This window comes from Panthera tigris, chromosome E2 (genome assembly GCF_018350195.1).
Source record: "Panthera tigris isolate Pti1 chromosome E2, P.tigris_Pti1_mat1.1, whole genome shotgun sequence".
NCBI lineage: Eukaryota > Metazoa > Chordata > Mammalia > Carnivora > Felidae > Panthera > Panthera tigris.
In genome coordinates this window covers 8,568,790-8,583,087 of record NC_056674.1, presented here as the reverse complement: position 1 = coordinate 8,583,087, position 14,298 = coordinate 8,568,790, and the positions used below count along the sequence as shown (strand labels likewise).

General features: G+C 54.0%; 1 protein-coding gene and 1 long non-coding RNA gene across 7 annotated transcripts in view; one reads left to right on the top strand and one right to left on the bottom strand.

The window, feature by feature from the left end:
• Positions 1–6,650, bottom strand: part of LOC122234036 — a 10,273-nt gene extending 3,623 nt beyond the window's left edge. The window contains exons 1-2 of the long non-coding RNA XR_006211732.1: positions 6,588–6,650; positions 3,048–3,100 (exon numbers count right to left, since the gene is read on the bottom strand). This is a non-coding gene — a long non-coding RNA (uncharacterized LOC122234036). The remainder of the gene's footprint in view (positions 1–3,047; positions 3,101–6,587) is intronic.
• FLT3LG (fms related receptor tyrosine kinase 3 ligand) lies at positions 5,009–14,298 on the top strand. Of its 6 annotated transcripts, none has more exons than XM_042968510.1 (8): positions 5,009–5,089; positions 5,403–5,469; positions 6,261–6,371; positions 6,579–6,632; positions 6,852–6,995; positions 7,468–7,606; positions 9,743–9,930; positions 13,253–14,298. In XM_042968510.1, exons 2-8 carry the CDS (start codon positions 5,437–5,439, stop codon positions 13,463–13,465), a joined length of 882 nt encoding a protein of 293 aa, XP_042824444.1. In that variant the 5' UTR covers positions 5,009–5,089; positions 5,403–5,436; the 3' UTR covers positions 13,466–14,298. The 6 variants fall into 6 exon arrangements, with proteins under 6 accessions (XP_042824444.1, XP_042824445.1, XP_042824443.1 ...); XM_042968511.1 differs by lacking the exon at positions 5,009–5,089 and adding an exon at positions 5,110–5,169; XM_042968509.1 differs by lacking the exons at positions 5,009–5,089; positions 13,253–14,298 and adding an exon at positions 13,116–13,244 and having other exon boundaries at positions 5,190–5,469.

Genomic DNA, 14,298 nt, shown 5'->3' with positions numbered 1-14,298 from the left:
GCCTACTGAGCCAGCCAGGCACCCCTAGAATTCTTTTTGATGCAAGGAACCCACTCGCGCTAGCTCAGGATGAAGGAATTTTCTAGAAGGCTATAGAGATGTCCTACAGAAAATAGGGCAAGACATGCATCTGAGGTGCCCCAGGTCTTGAGAACCTAGATGCAGGCAGGAACCAGGGCTGGTCCTTTCTCTGTGGGCATGTGATCACTGGAATTTTTTTTTTTTTTTTTTTTAAGTAATTTGTACCCAACATAGGGCTCAAACTCATGACCACAAGATCAAGAGTTGGATGCTCCTCCCACTGAGGCAGCCAGGCGCCCCATCTCTGGGGTTTTCTATCTCTACCTGTCTGCCTCAATCAACTCTTTCAGCCATGTGATCTTAGGAAAGCTTCTTAACTGCTCTGAGCCTGTTTCCTCATCTGTAAAATGGGACTAATAGTTCTAACCAGACTGGTTAACTTAGTGACGGGTACACAGCACATGCTTCACCAGTGTTAGCTGTTAAATAGAGGTTGATTCTGTCATGGGGCAAATGAGACTAAGAAGCCTCCTGTCAGTATCTGATTAAAGCTGGACCGGATCATTCTCTCTCCCAGGATCTGGACGTTTGGAGAGAGTTGGAGGAAAGTCCCTGGAAGGCTCTGGTTTCTGTCTGTGTTTTGACAACTCCCTCCGGGATTCCACGGGCTGCCTCAGTGTCCTTCCCATTAATCCTGTGGCTTTAACCAGCCAAGGGCAACTACCAGGTCGACGTAACCCCAGCCCTGACCTCTGGCAAGCGTCCGTGCTGCATCCAGGGAGAGGAAATTTGGCCAGTTTGGGTCAGGCATACGCTTCTGGGCCAATCAATCATGTCTGGCCAGGGGTGGAAGCTCCTAGTCTGTGAAGCTGTCCACTGAGTGCCTTACTCTGAGCCAGTCACTGTTCCACGTGCTGGGGAGACGGCCAGGAACAAGAGAAGCTAGGCCTCAGGAGCTGACGTTCTAGCGGGCGAGAGCTGTGTTAGGCTCCTGTCGCCGCTGTAACGAAGTTTTAGCGGCTTAAGCACAAGTGTTTGATCTTAACAGCCCTGGGTGTCGAAGGCTGAAAATGGGCGTCACCAGACTAAACTCAGGGTGTCAGCAGCGCTGCGTTCCTGACTGGAGCTCAAGGGAAGGATGTTTTCCCTGCTTTTTCTTTGGCACGTGACCCCGTGCTGCTCTTTGTAGCCCCCCAATCCATGATCGTCTCCCCGCCTCAAGACAAGTCCTGTCTGCAGAGGCCCGTTGGCCATGTGAGGTAACATTGACAGGTTCCACTGGACATCTTTTTTTTTTTTTTTTTTTAAGTTTATTTATTTATTTTGAGAGAGAGGGAGAGAGAATCCCAAGCAGGCTCTGTGCTGTCCGCACAGAGCCCCACGCAGGGCTTGAACCCACGAACCATGAGGTCACAACCTGAGCCAAAATCAAACGCTTAATGAACTGAGCCACCCGGGGGCCCCAGTTTATTTATTCTGAGAGAGAGAGAGAGAACTAGTGTGAGCAGAGGAGGGGCAGAGAGACAGGGAGAGAGAGAATCCCAAGCAGGCGCCGAGCTGTCAGTGCTGAGCCCAACACGGGGCTCGATCTCACAAACCGAGCTCACGACCTGAGCCAAAACCAAAACCAAGGATCGGACTCTCAGCCGAGTGAGCCACCCAGGCGCCCCTCCAGGAGACATCTTCAAGAGCCATTCTGCCCACTGCAAGGGGAGACACAAAACTAAATAATCGAGAAAATATCTGCCTGGCGGGACAAGCTACGCCAGGCTGAACAGGAAGCGAGGTAAAGAGGGCAAGGAGGAGAGAGGGATGATATCACAGGTTGGGTGAGGCTTTGCTGCAGTAACAACCCCCAGACCTTTGCGGTCGACAACCACAAAGTTCGTTTCTTGCTCACGGTAACCTGTCCATCGAGGGGCGGTAGGGGCCCTCCGTTCATCAGAGCCACGCAGGGAGGGACCCAGGCTGACTGTGGCCCGATCTCAAAGTGGCTTATGTCATTACAGAGCCACTCCCTGACCCACTTAATCCTCATCCAGAAGCGACACTCGGCACCTCCACCCTCCTTTCATTGGCCAAGGGGAGTCACGTGACTGTGCCTGAGTTCCACAGGGCGCATGGTCCTAGACTCCTGCAGAGGAAGGCCCCCGGATGTTTGTGAACAATTCTGCCGGGGATGGGTGGGCCAAGCACGAGCTTCAGAGAAGCACGGATGTGGAAGGGACCTTCTATTTTCTCATTTACCTCCAGGTTGGAGTCGAAGAAACTGAGGCTTATTGAGGATAAGGGGCTGGCCGAGCTCCCACAATGACCCAGCCAGAGCTAAAAGTGATATTTGCCAGGCCTGATGCAACAAGACCTATTCCCCAAGTCCCCTTGGGTCACGGGCCCTGGCAGGACAAAGCCAGAGGCCCAGAGGACGGTCAGACCCCAGCAACACAACAAGCTCCTGGCCTGTGCCAGGGAGACCCATAATCTGTGCGACTATGGAGGCGACACGGTGGGGGGGGGGGGGGGGAACCACCTGGAGACTGAGGATCTTATAAGAGTTTTGGTGTGGGCGAACGGGAAGGAGATAAAGAGGAAGTGAGTGGCACGGCAGAAGGGCTAGAAAGCTGTTCCAAGGGCAATAGGGAGCCACAGAAGGTGTGTGAGCAGAAGAGAGGTAGGTAGGCTCAGCTCTGGTTGGAAGATCCCACATAACCTGAGGTGACAGGTGTTATGATATGAGAAGGAGCTCAGGGTACCCAGAGATGTCACCCTATCCAACCCGAGTGCACATGTACAAGGGGAGGGTGAGGGACGGCGGCCACCTTCCCAAGGAAGGTGCCATGTGCGTTCAGGGTTTTGTTTTGTTTTTTTCCAGCTTTGTTGAGGCATTATTGACAAAGGTTGCATATATTTCGGTGATACGACCTGATTTTTTTAAGTGTATAAAACGTGTTGGTTTACTATACCTATACATCGTGAAATAGTTAACCGTAATCAACTTAATGAACACATCCATTGCCTCACAAAGTCACCTTTTCTGTGTGCGATGAGAACATTGAAGATCCACTCTCTTAGCTCAGTGCCTCTGGAGAAAAAAAAAAAAAAAAAAAAAATTCCGATATATCCAAAAGCAAAACAAACGTTTCTCCTAGGAAATTTCAAATGTACCACACGGTTTTGTTAATGATAGGCACCATGCTGTATTAGATCCTCGGAACTTCACTCATCTTAAAACTGAAACTTTGTACTTTTCGGACCAACATCTCCCCATTTCCCCTACTGGCAGCCCCCCCCTCCCCCGCCCCTGGCAACCAGCATTCTACTCTCTGACTCTATGAATCGGTTTTTTTAGATTCCACGTAGAAGTGATTCCATCCATGATTTGTCTTTCTCTGTCTGGCTTAATTCACGTAGCACAACGCCTTCCAGATTTATTACCTGTGATGTCGCAAACGGCGGGATTTCCTTGTTTTTGTAGCTGAGTAATTTTTTTTTTTTTAATTTTTAACATGTTTATTTATTTTGAGAGAGTCAAAGGGAGGGGAGAGGCAGAGAGAGGGAGACGCAGAATCCGAAGCAGGCTCCAGGCTCAGAGCTGTCAGCACAGAGCCCGACTCCGGGCTCGAGCCCACGAACCGTGAGATCGTGACCCGAGCCGAAGTCGGATGCTTCACCGGTTGAGCCACCCAGGCGCCCCTGTAGCTGAATAATATTCTATTGTGTATATATATATATATACCACATTTTCTTCATCCATTCATCCATCAGTGGACGCTTAGGTTGTACCTTGGCTATCGTGAGTAAGCCACGTTGAACACGTGAGTGCAGATATCTCTTTGAGAGACTGATTTCATTTCCTTTGGAGAAATAACAGAAGTGGCATTGCTACATCATATTATTTCTTTATTTTGAAAGTTTATTTATTTTGAGAGAGCGCACGCAGGAGGGGCAGAGAGGGAGAGAGAATCCCAAGCAGAAGAAACAGCATGTGCAAAGGCCCAGAGGTGGGAAACAGCCCGGCGGGGGGGAAGGGGGAGCTGTAGTGGTTTGAATAGTGCCCCCCGCCCCAAAAGATACGTCCCTGTCCTCACCTCTGGAACCTATGAATGCGACCTTCTCTGGAAAAACAGTCCTTGCAGATATAATTAACTTAAGGATCTCGAGATAACATCCTGAGTTGGGGCACCTGGGTGGCTCGGTTGGTTAAGTGTCTGGCTTCAGCTTAGGTCATAATATCACAGTCCAGAGCCTGCTTGGGATTCTCTCTCTCCCTCTCTCTTTGCCTCTCTCTCACTCGCTCGCTCTCAAAATAAATAAACTTAAAAAAAAAAAAATCATCCTGAGTTATCCGAGTGGGCCCAACATCTAATGACAAGTGTCCTTATAAGAGACACCCAGAGGGGAGACACTTCTGGAGAAGGCCAGGTGAAGACAGAGGCAGAGATGGAGACACGCAGACACAAGCCAAGGAACCCCGGAGCTCCCAGGAGCTACGCTTAGGCCACGCATCCAAGGTGGAGATGGGGTTGTGGCTGAAGCAGTCGGGGGTCCCCGCGGAGGCCAGGGCTGAGCAGTAGCAGCGGCAGCAGGGAGGTCTGCGGGCGACGCACGGGGTGGGGGCGCCCTCTGTCGGCTCCACTCGCACCCCTCACCTGGACGACCCCCACACACACACACAGCCCCCTTCTCTCTGTCTCCCCTCTTTCTCCCCTCCCAGCTCTCCTTCCATCTCTTCCAGCGCTCGGCCCTCCTCCTTCTGACTCCTGTGCGCATCTCGGACCAGCCCTCCCCATTCAAGGAGAGGATGAAGTCCTCAGGGCGACCTTCTCCTTGCCCCGAGTGCATTGCTTCTGGCTGGAGCCCGCTCCCCATTCGCTGTGGGTCCCACCGGGGGATCAACCCAACTCGGTGCTCCGGGGCGCGCGTGAGACGCCACCTGTCACCACCAGGTGGCGCCCGTTGCCTCAGCCCGATCCACCCCGGGCTCACTATCGCCCCCCAAAATTTCCTTTCGCTTTCGATCTCTGGCTGTCACCCGGCCTGGCCCCTTCCACGCCCAGCCGGGGCAAGCCTGGTGCGTGAGGAGAAATGGACTCCGGGTCCCCGAGGGGCGGGGCCGGGGTCCCCCTCCTGGCTGAGGGAGGAGGGATGGGGGTCAGGTTCCTGGGTCCCTGGCCTGGGGAGGGTTCCGGGGACCGGACGTCGGGGTTCTTAGAAGGGGAGATGAGTTTTCACCGTAACTGGGGCTCATGCAGGAAGCCCGAGGGAGTAGGAGGCGGAAACTTAGCCACATCAAGGAGCCGAGGGAGGGGTGGGGAGGTGAAGGGGCGGGTGAGGAAGGGGCTGGGGTGTGGGGGTCTGAGACTCCCTCTTCTGTCCCTTCCAAGATCTGGCCATAGGCATGAGGGGCCTCCGGCCGAGATGATAGTGCTGGCGCCAGCCTGGAGCCCAACTGTGCGTATACCTGGGGGGCAAGCTGGGGGAGAGGCAGAGCCGGATCAAAATGGGCAGATCTGAGAGAGGAGATGGACAGAGGTGGGGGACCTGGACAGGGGTTGGAACACGCACAGAGCGGGGGGACATAGGGGCAGGGGAGAGACGGACAAGGGTGGGGGACATGTACAGAAGAGAGGGACACGGACAGAGGTGGGAGACACAGACAGGGGTGGGGGACACGGACAGGGGTGGGGGACACGGACAGGGGTGGGGAACATGTATAGAGGAGGGGGACACGGGGCAGGGAAGAGACGGACAATGGTGGAAGACATGCACAGAGGAGGGGGACTTGGACAGGCGTGGGGGACAGCGACAGGGGTACGGGAGAGATGGACAGGGTCGGGGAAGAAATGGAGGTACAAATGGGGAAGGCAGGACCCACGTGGAGAAAGAGGAGAGCGGGACGGAGAGGGGCAGGTAGGTGGACAGAGAGAGAAAGTCCCGGGCTGAGGTGAGCAGACACGGGGAGCCGTGGGCGCAGCGGGGAAATGGGGAGCTGGGGGGACGGACGGGGCCAGCATCGGATACAGGCAGAGAGGAAGCGTGGGGCGGGGGGCTGGTCCGAGACGGGCACGGGAGCCCCAAGCAGGAAGGCCGACTGCTGGACGAGAGGGAAGGAGACCTGGGAGGGGAGAAAGAGGGGAGACAGAGAGAAGGGGGCCGGGGTTGGGGTGGGGGGGGTGAGTGCCCAGGTGAGGGGTGCGAGTGGAGCCGACAGAGGGCGCCCCCACCCCGTGCCTCGCCCGCAGACCTCCCTGCTGCTCCTGCTACTGCTCAGCCCTGGCCTCCGCGGGTCCCCCGACTGTTCCTTCAGCCACAGCCCCATCTCCTCCACCTTCAAGGTCACCATCCGAAAGCTGGTGAGGGCCCGGTCCCATCGTCTCCGGTGCGCCTTTCTGCGCCCACTGGGGCTAAGTTCCCCCCTCTAGGTGTCTGGCTCTCTGTCCCCTTCTCTCTGGCTCTCTGTCCCCCTCTCTCTCTGTGGCTCCCTATCCCCCTCTCTCTGGGTCTCCATAGTTCCGTTTTCTCCTGTCTTCAGCCGGGTCTGACCCTGTTTTCTCCCATAGTCTGATTACCTGCTTCAGGATTACCCAGTCACCGTCGCCGCCAACCTACAGGACGTGAGTCGCAGATGGGAGGGGCTGGGGCGGGGGTAGACTCAGGAAGCACCACCCCTGGGGGGGGGGGGGGGCGGAGGAACTCGCCAGCCGGCCGACCTGCCCCTTCCTCCCCTGGGATGCAGGACCCCAGGCCCTGGCCCCTCATCCTTCCAGCCCCACCAGCACCGGCCCCCAGCCCCCTCCACCGGCGGGCCCCCGAACTTGGGTTTTCTCTCCCAGGACGAGCTCTGTGGGCCATTCTGGCACCTGGTCCTGGCCCAGCGCTGGATGGGTCGGCTCAAGGCTGTGGCTGGGTCCCAGATGCAAAGCCTGCTGGAGGCGGTCAACACCGAGATACATTTTGTCACCTTGTGTGCCTTCCAGGTTAGCCCTGAACTTGGGAGACAGCTAGGGGAGCGCGTGAAATGCCTTCCTAGGGCTTACTTACTGGAGGTTTCTTTAGCAACCCACGGGTGGTGGGGCTGGAACCCCAGTCCCCCTGGGGGGCCCCACTGCTGAAAAGAACGCTTCCCTGGGCACTGAAAGATGGCGAGGGTCCTGGGCCTAATGCTCCAGTTCTGAGTTGACTTCTCAGGCCCGTTACTGGGTGTTGCTGAGGGGTTCTCTCCCCTAGCGACCAGAAGGAGGCGATCCAAACCCCCTCGGGACCCAGATCTGACTGGGCCCGCTCGCTGTGCATCGCTAAGGACATCTCCCCTTAGCAATCCTGGGGGCAGGGGTCCAAACTCTCCCTCGGAGACCCTCACGGGACCCTGTTAGGCTGGGCCAGGCAGGGAAGGCCCTTGGCCTGAGCGGAGGGTGATGCGGTGGTGACGTCTCCCTCCCCTGCCCCCAGCCCCTCCCCAGCTGTCTTCGATTCGTCCAGACCAACATCTCCCACCTCCTGCAGGACACCTCCGAGCAGCTGGCGGCCTTGAAGCCCTGGATCACCCGCAGGAATTTCTCGGGGTGCCTGGAGCTACAGTGTCAGCCCGGTAAAGGCCCCCCCCCAAGCCCCCCAAGCCCCCACCTCCTACCCTCACCTCTCGCATCCCACAGCCCCTCACCCCTTCCCCTCAGGCCATCCCAGACCCTGCTCTGCTCCCATTGGCTGTGTGACCTTGGGGCATGTCCCCCCAAGTTCATTCCTCTTTCTAGGCCTCAGTTTACCCATCCCTGAGAAGGGAACAGTCATCCCTGCCTTTTTCTTTTTTTTTCTTTTTTTTCTTTTTTTCCAGGTTTTTTTTTTCCAAGTTTCACTTATTTATTTTGAGAGAGAGAGAGCGAGAGAGCGCACAAGCAGGGGAGGGACAGAGAGAGGGAGAGGCGAATCCCAAGCAGGCTCCGTGCTATCAGCGAGGAGCCCAATTCAGGGCTCGAACCCAGGCCCATAAATAAATAGGCTCTTACAAAAATAAAGAAATAATTATTTAGTGTGACATTTCACGTCCTTTGTCCCCTATTAAATCTTTAGGAACCAGTGTGCATTTCACACTGCTGACACATGTGAATTCAGACTCTCTTAGGAGGTGTGTCAGCAGTTGCTGGGGGAAGGGACTCACCAACTAAAGGATCAATGGGAAATCACATAATCAGAATATAATGAGAGACTGCGCCCTGTGGAAACATGACTTCTTCAGCATAGGAAGGTTTGCTCTGTGGCCAAGTACATAATCCGTTCTGTAACTGACCCTGTCTTAGGAGGAAAAGGGGGAAAAAAAATAGACTATCTTTTGGCAGGATCCGAGTTGAATCTGTGTGTACATATTTTCTCCCCACCTTACTGTGATATTATTTGGAGGTTCCTGTCCTGGTATTTGTTACTAGATCTGTCAGATTGTTTGGTTTTTATTTCTGTTTTCGTTTAGTATTCTCTGTACCACACCCGGGGCTGGAACTCACAGCCCCAGGATCAGGAGTCACGTGCTCCCCTGGCTGAGCCCGACTGGTGCCCTTGAGAGGGATGGTTAAACACTACCTTTTGGGGCGCCTGGGTGGTTCATTCGGTTAAGCGTCCGACTTTGGCTCAGGTCATGATCTCACAGCTTGTGAGTTTGAGCCCCTTCATCAGGCTCTGTACCGGTGGCTCAGAACCTGGAGCCTGCTTCGGATTCTGTGTCTCCCTCTCTCTCCCTTTCTGCCCCTTCCCAGCTCACGCTCTCTCTCCCTCTCTAGAATAAACATTTAAAAAAAAAAATTTTTTTTAAGCTACCTTCCATCCTAATTTTCTCAGTTTCTCCCCACACTTCCAATCATTTTGCCATCTAAATCAAGCTTCATTTGTCATTGGTACTTACATTTATGACTATTCATTCATTTGACCACATTTTATGAACCATGTCCTTGGTGACGACACAGCCCAGAGCAAGACCAAGTGCTTGCCCATGTGGGGCTGATATACTAATTGAGGAGAAAGACGATAAACACGTAAGGATAATAATTAAAGAGGAAAACAGCTGAGTATAAGGAGCCCTACGCAGGCAAATTACAACAGGGTGATGGAAGCATGGTCTGAGGTGGTTGGCTGGAAAGTCACTGAAAGTTGAGAATGAGGGAACGGCCAGTGCAAAGGCCCTGAGGCGGAAACCTGCCTATGTGTTTAAGGAAGAGTGAAGGGACACATGTGGCTAGAGCCCAGTGGGTGAAGGGAAGAGAGAATGGGGTGAGTGTGCACAGGGAAGGGTCTTTGACCGTTTTATTATCTGCCCATTTGTCAATTGGCCAGATATTTAATTTATGAAATTAAGCTATTATAATATTACTTAATGAGCACTAAGTAGTAGGGTCTGGCAATAAATAAGATAAGGTTCCTGTCACCCGCATGGAGCTCACAGCCGATTGGAGGAAAAAGAGGAATAAACAAATCAATACATAAGCCCTAGAAATATATTTCTCCAGGGGCTCCTGGGGGGCTCAGTCGGTTGAGCATCCAACTTCGGCTCAGGTCATGATCTCGCGGTTCGTGGGTTCGAGCCCCGCGTTGGGCTCTGTGCTAATGGCTCAGAGTCTGGAGCCTGCTTTGGATTCTGCGTCTCCCTCTCTCTCTCTCTCTCTCTCTCTCGGCCCCTCCCTTGCTCTGCCCTTCTCTGGCCCAGCCCTTCTCCTCACTCACCCAGCCTCCTCTCTCCCAGCAGACTCCTCCACCACCCCACTGCCCCCAAGGAGCCCCAGGGCCTTGGAGGCCACAGCCCTGCCAGCCGCTCAGGCCCCTCTGCTGCTCCTCCTGCTGCTGTTGCCCGTGGCTCTCTTGCTGATGTCCGCTGCCTGGTGCCTGCACTGGCGAAGGAGGAGATGGAGAACGCCCTACCCCAGGGAGCAGGTGAGCCAGCAGAACGGACAGAGGGCTTGGGGAGGTCTGAGGGGATGACACTGACCCTGTGGAGGCCACAGGCGCTTACGCCTCCAGGCTCTGGGATGTGCTGCCCCTGTGGCTCGCGGAGCATTGACTCGGCTCGGTGAATCCTTCACCAAGCCCAGCACTCTGGACTTTGTGTGTAGGGCGGGGGGGGGGGTGGGGGGTGGGGGGGGGGGAGTGTGCTCTGGATGAGGAAGACCACTCTGGGGCCATGACGACCGGACAGACTGGATGCTGGGCGAGGGTCCCAGGAGAGAGGACAAGGCCTGAGTCAGGGCCAGGACTGGCACCATGGGGATGGAGAGAAGGGGACAGGCAGTTTCAAGAGTCAGGGATCAAGAAGGACAGGGCGGGGGCACCTGCGTGGCTCAGTCAGTGGAGCAGGCGACTCTTGATCCCCAGGTTGTGAGTTCGATCCTCACGTTGGGTGTAGCGATTACTTAAAAAGAATGTCTTAGGGGGCACCTGGGTTGCTCAGTTGGTTACGTGTCGAACTTCAGCTCAGGTCATGATCTCACAGTTCATGCGTTCGAGCCTCGCATCGGGCTCTGTGCGTGCTGACAGCTCAGAGCCTGGAGCCTGCTTGGGATTCTGTGTGTGTGTGTGTGTGTGTGTGTGTGTGTGTGTGTGTGTGTGTGTGTGTGTCTGCCCCTCCCCCACTGGCACTCTGTCTCTCAAAAAATGAATAAACATTAAAAAAATGTTTAAATAAAATAAAATAGGGGCACCTGGGTGGCTCAGTCGGTTAAGCGTCCGACTTCGGCTCAGGTCATGATCTCACGGTTTGTGAGTTCAAGTCCCGCCTCGGGTTCTGTGCTGACAGCTCAGAGCCTGGAGCCTGGGTCAGATTCTGTGTCTCCCTCTCTCTCTGCCCCTACCCCCCACCTGTGCTCTGTCTCTCTCTATCAAAAATAAATAAATGTAAAAAAAAAATAAAAAATAAAATAAAATCTTCTCTAAAAAGCACATCTTTAAAAAACAAGACAAAAAGAACAGGGCTGCAGGTTGACAGGCTTGGGCAGGTGGCACAGAGGACCCTGGGTCTGGCCCAGTGGGGAACCTGAGGGACAAGGGAGATTAGGGAGAGAGAGTGAGCTCAGCGGGGACCTGGGTGCATAAGGGGGCCCCAGGGGAGACATTTGGCTACAGGAGTCTGCAAGCCAGGAGAGAGTAGCCTCCTGAAGCAGGCGGAGGGGACCATCTTTGCAAAGACTTCCAGGTGTGAAAAAGCTGTGAGCGGAGTGTGGGTGTGAAAATCTAGCCCTCAAACACCATGCAAGGGAGCTGGGACTTCCTGTCCAGGGTAGCAAGGAACCAGGGGAGGTGAGTGATGGAAAAAAGAAGGTGAGAACAGGTGCGAGGGCGGGAGGCAGGTGGGCCAGGAGGGAGAAAGGACAGAAAGCCTTAGTGGGTTCCTGATGGGCCCAGAGGACTCTAAGAAGAAGCAGTTTGCAGTAATTGTTCACACATATAATGCCTTAGAGTTACGGCCCTTATGCTGGGGCTTTCTACGAATTAACCTACTTCATTGAGAAGCTAGTGTCATTTTTATTTTGTTTCACAGAGGCTGAAACCAAGGCACAGAGAGGTAAATAATTTGCCAAAAGTCACACAGCACATGAGTGACAGAGCCAAGACTTGACTCTGGGCTTTCTGGGCATCTAAGCCTTTCCCTCTTCTGCCTCAGTTTCCTTATCTGTACAAAAGACTCTAATAATATTCTTTCTACCATAGAGTTGTCTGGAGGTTAAGTGACACACACAAAGCCCTCAGAGCAAGGCTGTCCAACAGAAATAGAACACAAGCCACACATGTCATTTAAAACTTTCTAATAGTTGGGGCACCTGGCTCTCTCAGTCAGTAGAGCATGTAACTCTCGATCTCAGGGTTGTGAGTTCGAGCCCCACATTGGGCATGTAGATTACTTTAAAAAAAAAAAACAAAACTTTCTAATAGCCACATTTTTTTTTAATTAAATTTAATTTTTTTTAGCGTTTATTCATTTTGAGAGGAGAGGGGAGGGGCAGAGAGAAAGGGAGAGAGAGAGAATCCCAAGCAGGCTCCACACTGTCAGCGCAGAGCCCCATGCAGGGCTTGATCTCACAAACTGTGAGATCACGATCTGAGCTAAAATCAAAAGTCAGACGCTTAACACCCAGGCGTCCTGTAGCCACATGTTTTTAAGTAAAAAGAAACAGGTAACTTTAATATATTTTATCTCACCCTGTGTATCCAAGATGTTGTCATTTCAACATGTAATCAATATTTTTAAAAATTATTGAGGTAGTTTACTCATTTTTTTAAACGTTTATTTTTAAGAGAGAGAGAGAGAGACAGAGCATGAGTGGGGTAGGGGCAGAGAGAGAAGGAGACACAGAATCTGAAGCAGGCTCCAGGCTCCGAGCTGTCAGCACAGAGCCCGGTGTGGGGCTTGAACTCCCAAACTTCGAGATTATGACCTGAGCTGAAGTCGGACGCTCAACCCACTGAGCCACCCAGGTGCCCCAAGATAGTTTACTCATTCTTTCATACCAAGTCTTTAGAATCCAGTGTGCATGCGACACTAAATTTTTATAAGAAATGCTTCATCTGTAGGGGTGCCTGGGGGGCTCAGTCGGTTAAGCGTCTGACCGGCTCAGGTCATGACCTCACGGTGTGGGTTTGAGCCCTGCATGGGGCGGGGGTGGGGGGGGTGGGGGGGGTGGGGGGGGGTGACAGGTGTGGGGGTTGTGGAGCCTGGAGCCTGCTTGGGATTCTGGGTCTCCCTCTCTCTGTTCCTCCCCTGCTCTGTCTCTGTCTCTTTCAAAAATAAAGATTTTTTAAAAATTAAAAAAAAAAAAAAAGATCATGACTTGAGCCCAAGTTAGACGCTTAACCAACAACTGAGCCGCCCAGGCGCCCCTACAATTTTTTTTTTTTAAGGCCATCCATTGAGTTTTCCTCCCATCCTTGCTCGTATCCACTCTGCTTTCCTGCTCTCCTAAGAAACACACCATTGCCTAAGTTTAAATTAGGCAAAATGTAACAATCAGCTCCTTAGTTGCTTTGGAATGCTCACTTTCCCATGGGGCTGCCTTGTGGCTGTGATGGGAGAGCTCAGATCCCGCTGCTCCCATCACTGTCTGAGAGAACCGTCTTGTCTCGGACAGCGATGCCCTAACACAGCGAGCGCTCACTGCAAATGGAATGGTTTTCAGTAGCCCTGCACTTGATGCTCTCCTCTCCTCTCTCCACGGACCCCCCAAGCAGCCCCGTGAGACAGACACATGTATCATCCCATTTACAGAGGAAGACACTGAGGCCCAGAGAGAGGAATCACCTGCCCGAGGACACAGAGCCGGGACTCGGAGAAAGTCAGCTAGAGACTGGTTCCTTCCTCGACCACGCTGCCCCGCTCACTCTCCCCCCAGGATGGAGGCAACGCCAGCCCCCAACGCCAGCCCCAGACCCACCTATCCCCCTCTGTACAAAGTCCTTGTCCCCAGGAAATTGTATATAAATCATCCTTTTCTACCAGCTCTGGCCAGGCCTGTCTGTAGGTGGGACACGGTGTGGACGGGGCAGTTTGCGTGCGAGTCTCGGTTTTTCGGTTAACGCAATGCTTCATTCAGTAGCCGTTTTCTGACGCCTCCTGGGGCCCAGAGCCAGTGCATGGCACTGCGGGGACCCAGATGCGAGTCAGAACCCACCCAGCCCCCTCAGGGCTCCTGATCTATGGGGGAGAAGACACGGGACCCCTCTGGGGTCAGTACAGCGTGACACGTTCTGATGTCAGGAGAACAGGCACTGTGGGAGCCCAGAGGAGGTACCCGGCCCAGCCCCAGATACCGGGGACGCTCTCTGGAGGAAAGGACCCCAGCCAAAAAGCACTGGGATTGTGACATGCCAGATATTAGAAGGTGGGGCTGGAGAGGAGGACATCGCAGGTAAGGGACGCAGCAGAAGCCATCTGGAGTCATTCCCTCACACACTCTCAGATCGCATAGGGAAAACGACTTCCACCTGTTTTACAGATGAGGACGTTGAGGTCTAGACAGGCCAGGGGTTTGGCCAGGTCATAAGGAGGCACACCAGGCACCGGACCCAGACCTACCCGGTCTAGACTGGGCCCTGAACAGAAAGCCTCGTTGCCCTCTGCGGGCCACCACGTGCCCTGCAGCCTGCGCTCGCTTTAGCGGGCGAGCCCCCGCCCTAGAGGGAGATTAGCAGCCCCTCAAAAATATGGCGGCCGAGGCTGGCCAGCCCCGCCCCAGCTGAGCCGTCCTACCCCCACGTGATCTCTCGCCCCTCACAGCAATGGCTATCTAAGCGCCGGCGAGAAGAATTGGACCC

What these genes read in the sequence shown, in the direction of transcription:
- FLT3LG (XM_042968508.1), top strand. Translation starts at nt 5,239, where the DNA reads ATGAGTTTTCACCGTAACTGGGGCTCATGCAGGAAGCCCGAGGGAGTA. An exon ending in GGAGCTACAGTGTCAGCCCG is followed by an intron (nt 7,607 to 9,742) that starts GTAAAGGCCCCC and finishes CCTCTCTCCCAG; the next exon opens with CAGACTCCTCCACCACCCCA. An exon ending in CGCCCTACCCCAGGGAGCAG is followed by an intron (nt 9,931 to 13,252) that starts GTGAGCCAGCAG and finishes TCCCATTTACAG; the next exon opens with AGGAAGACACTGAGGCCCAG.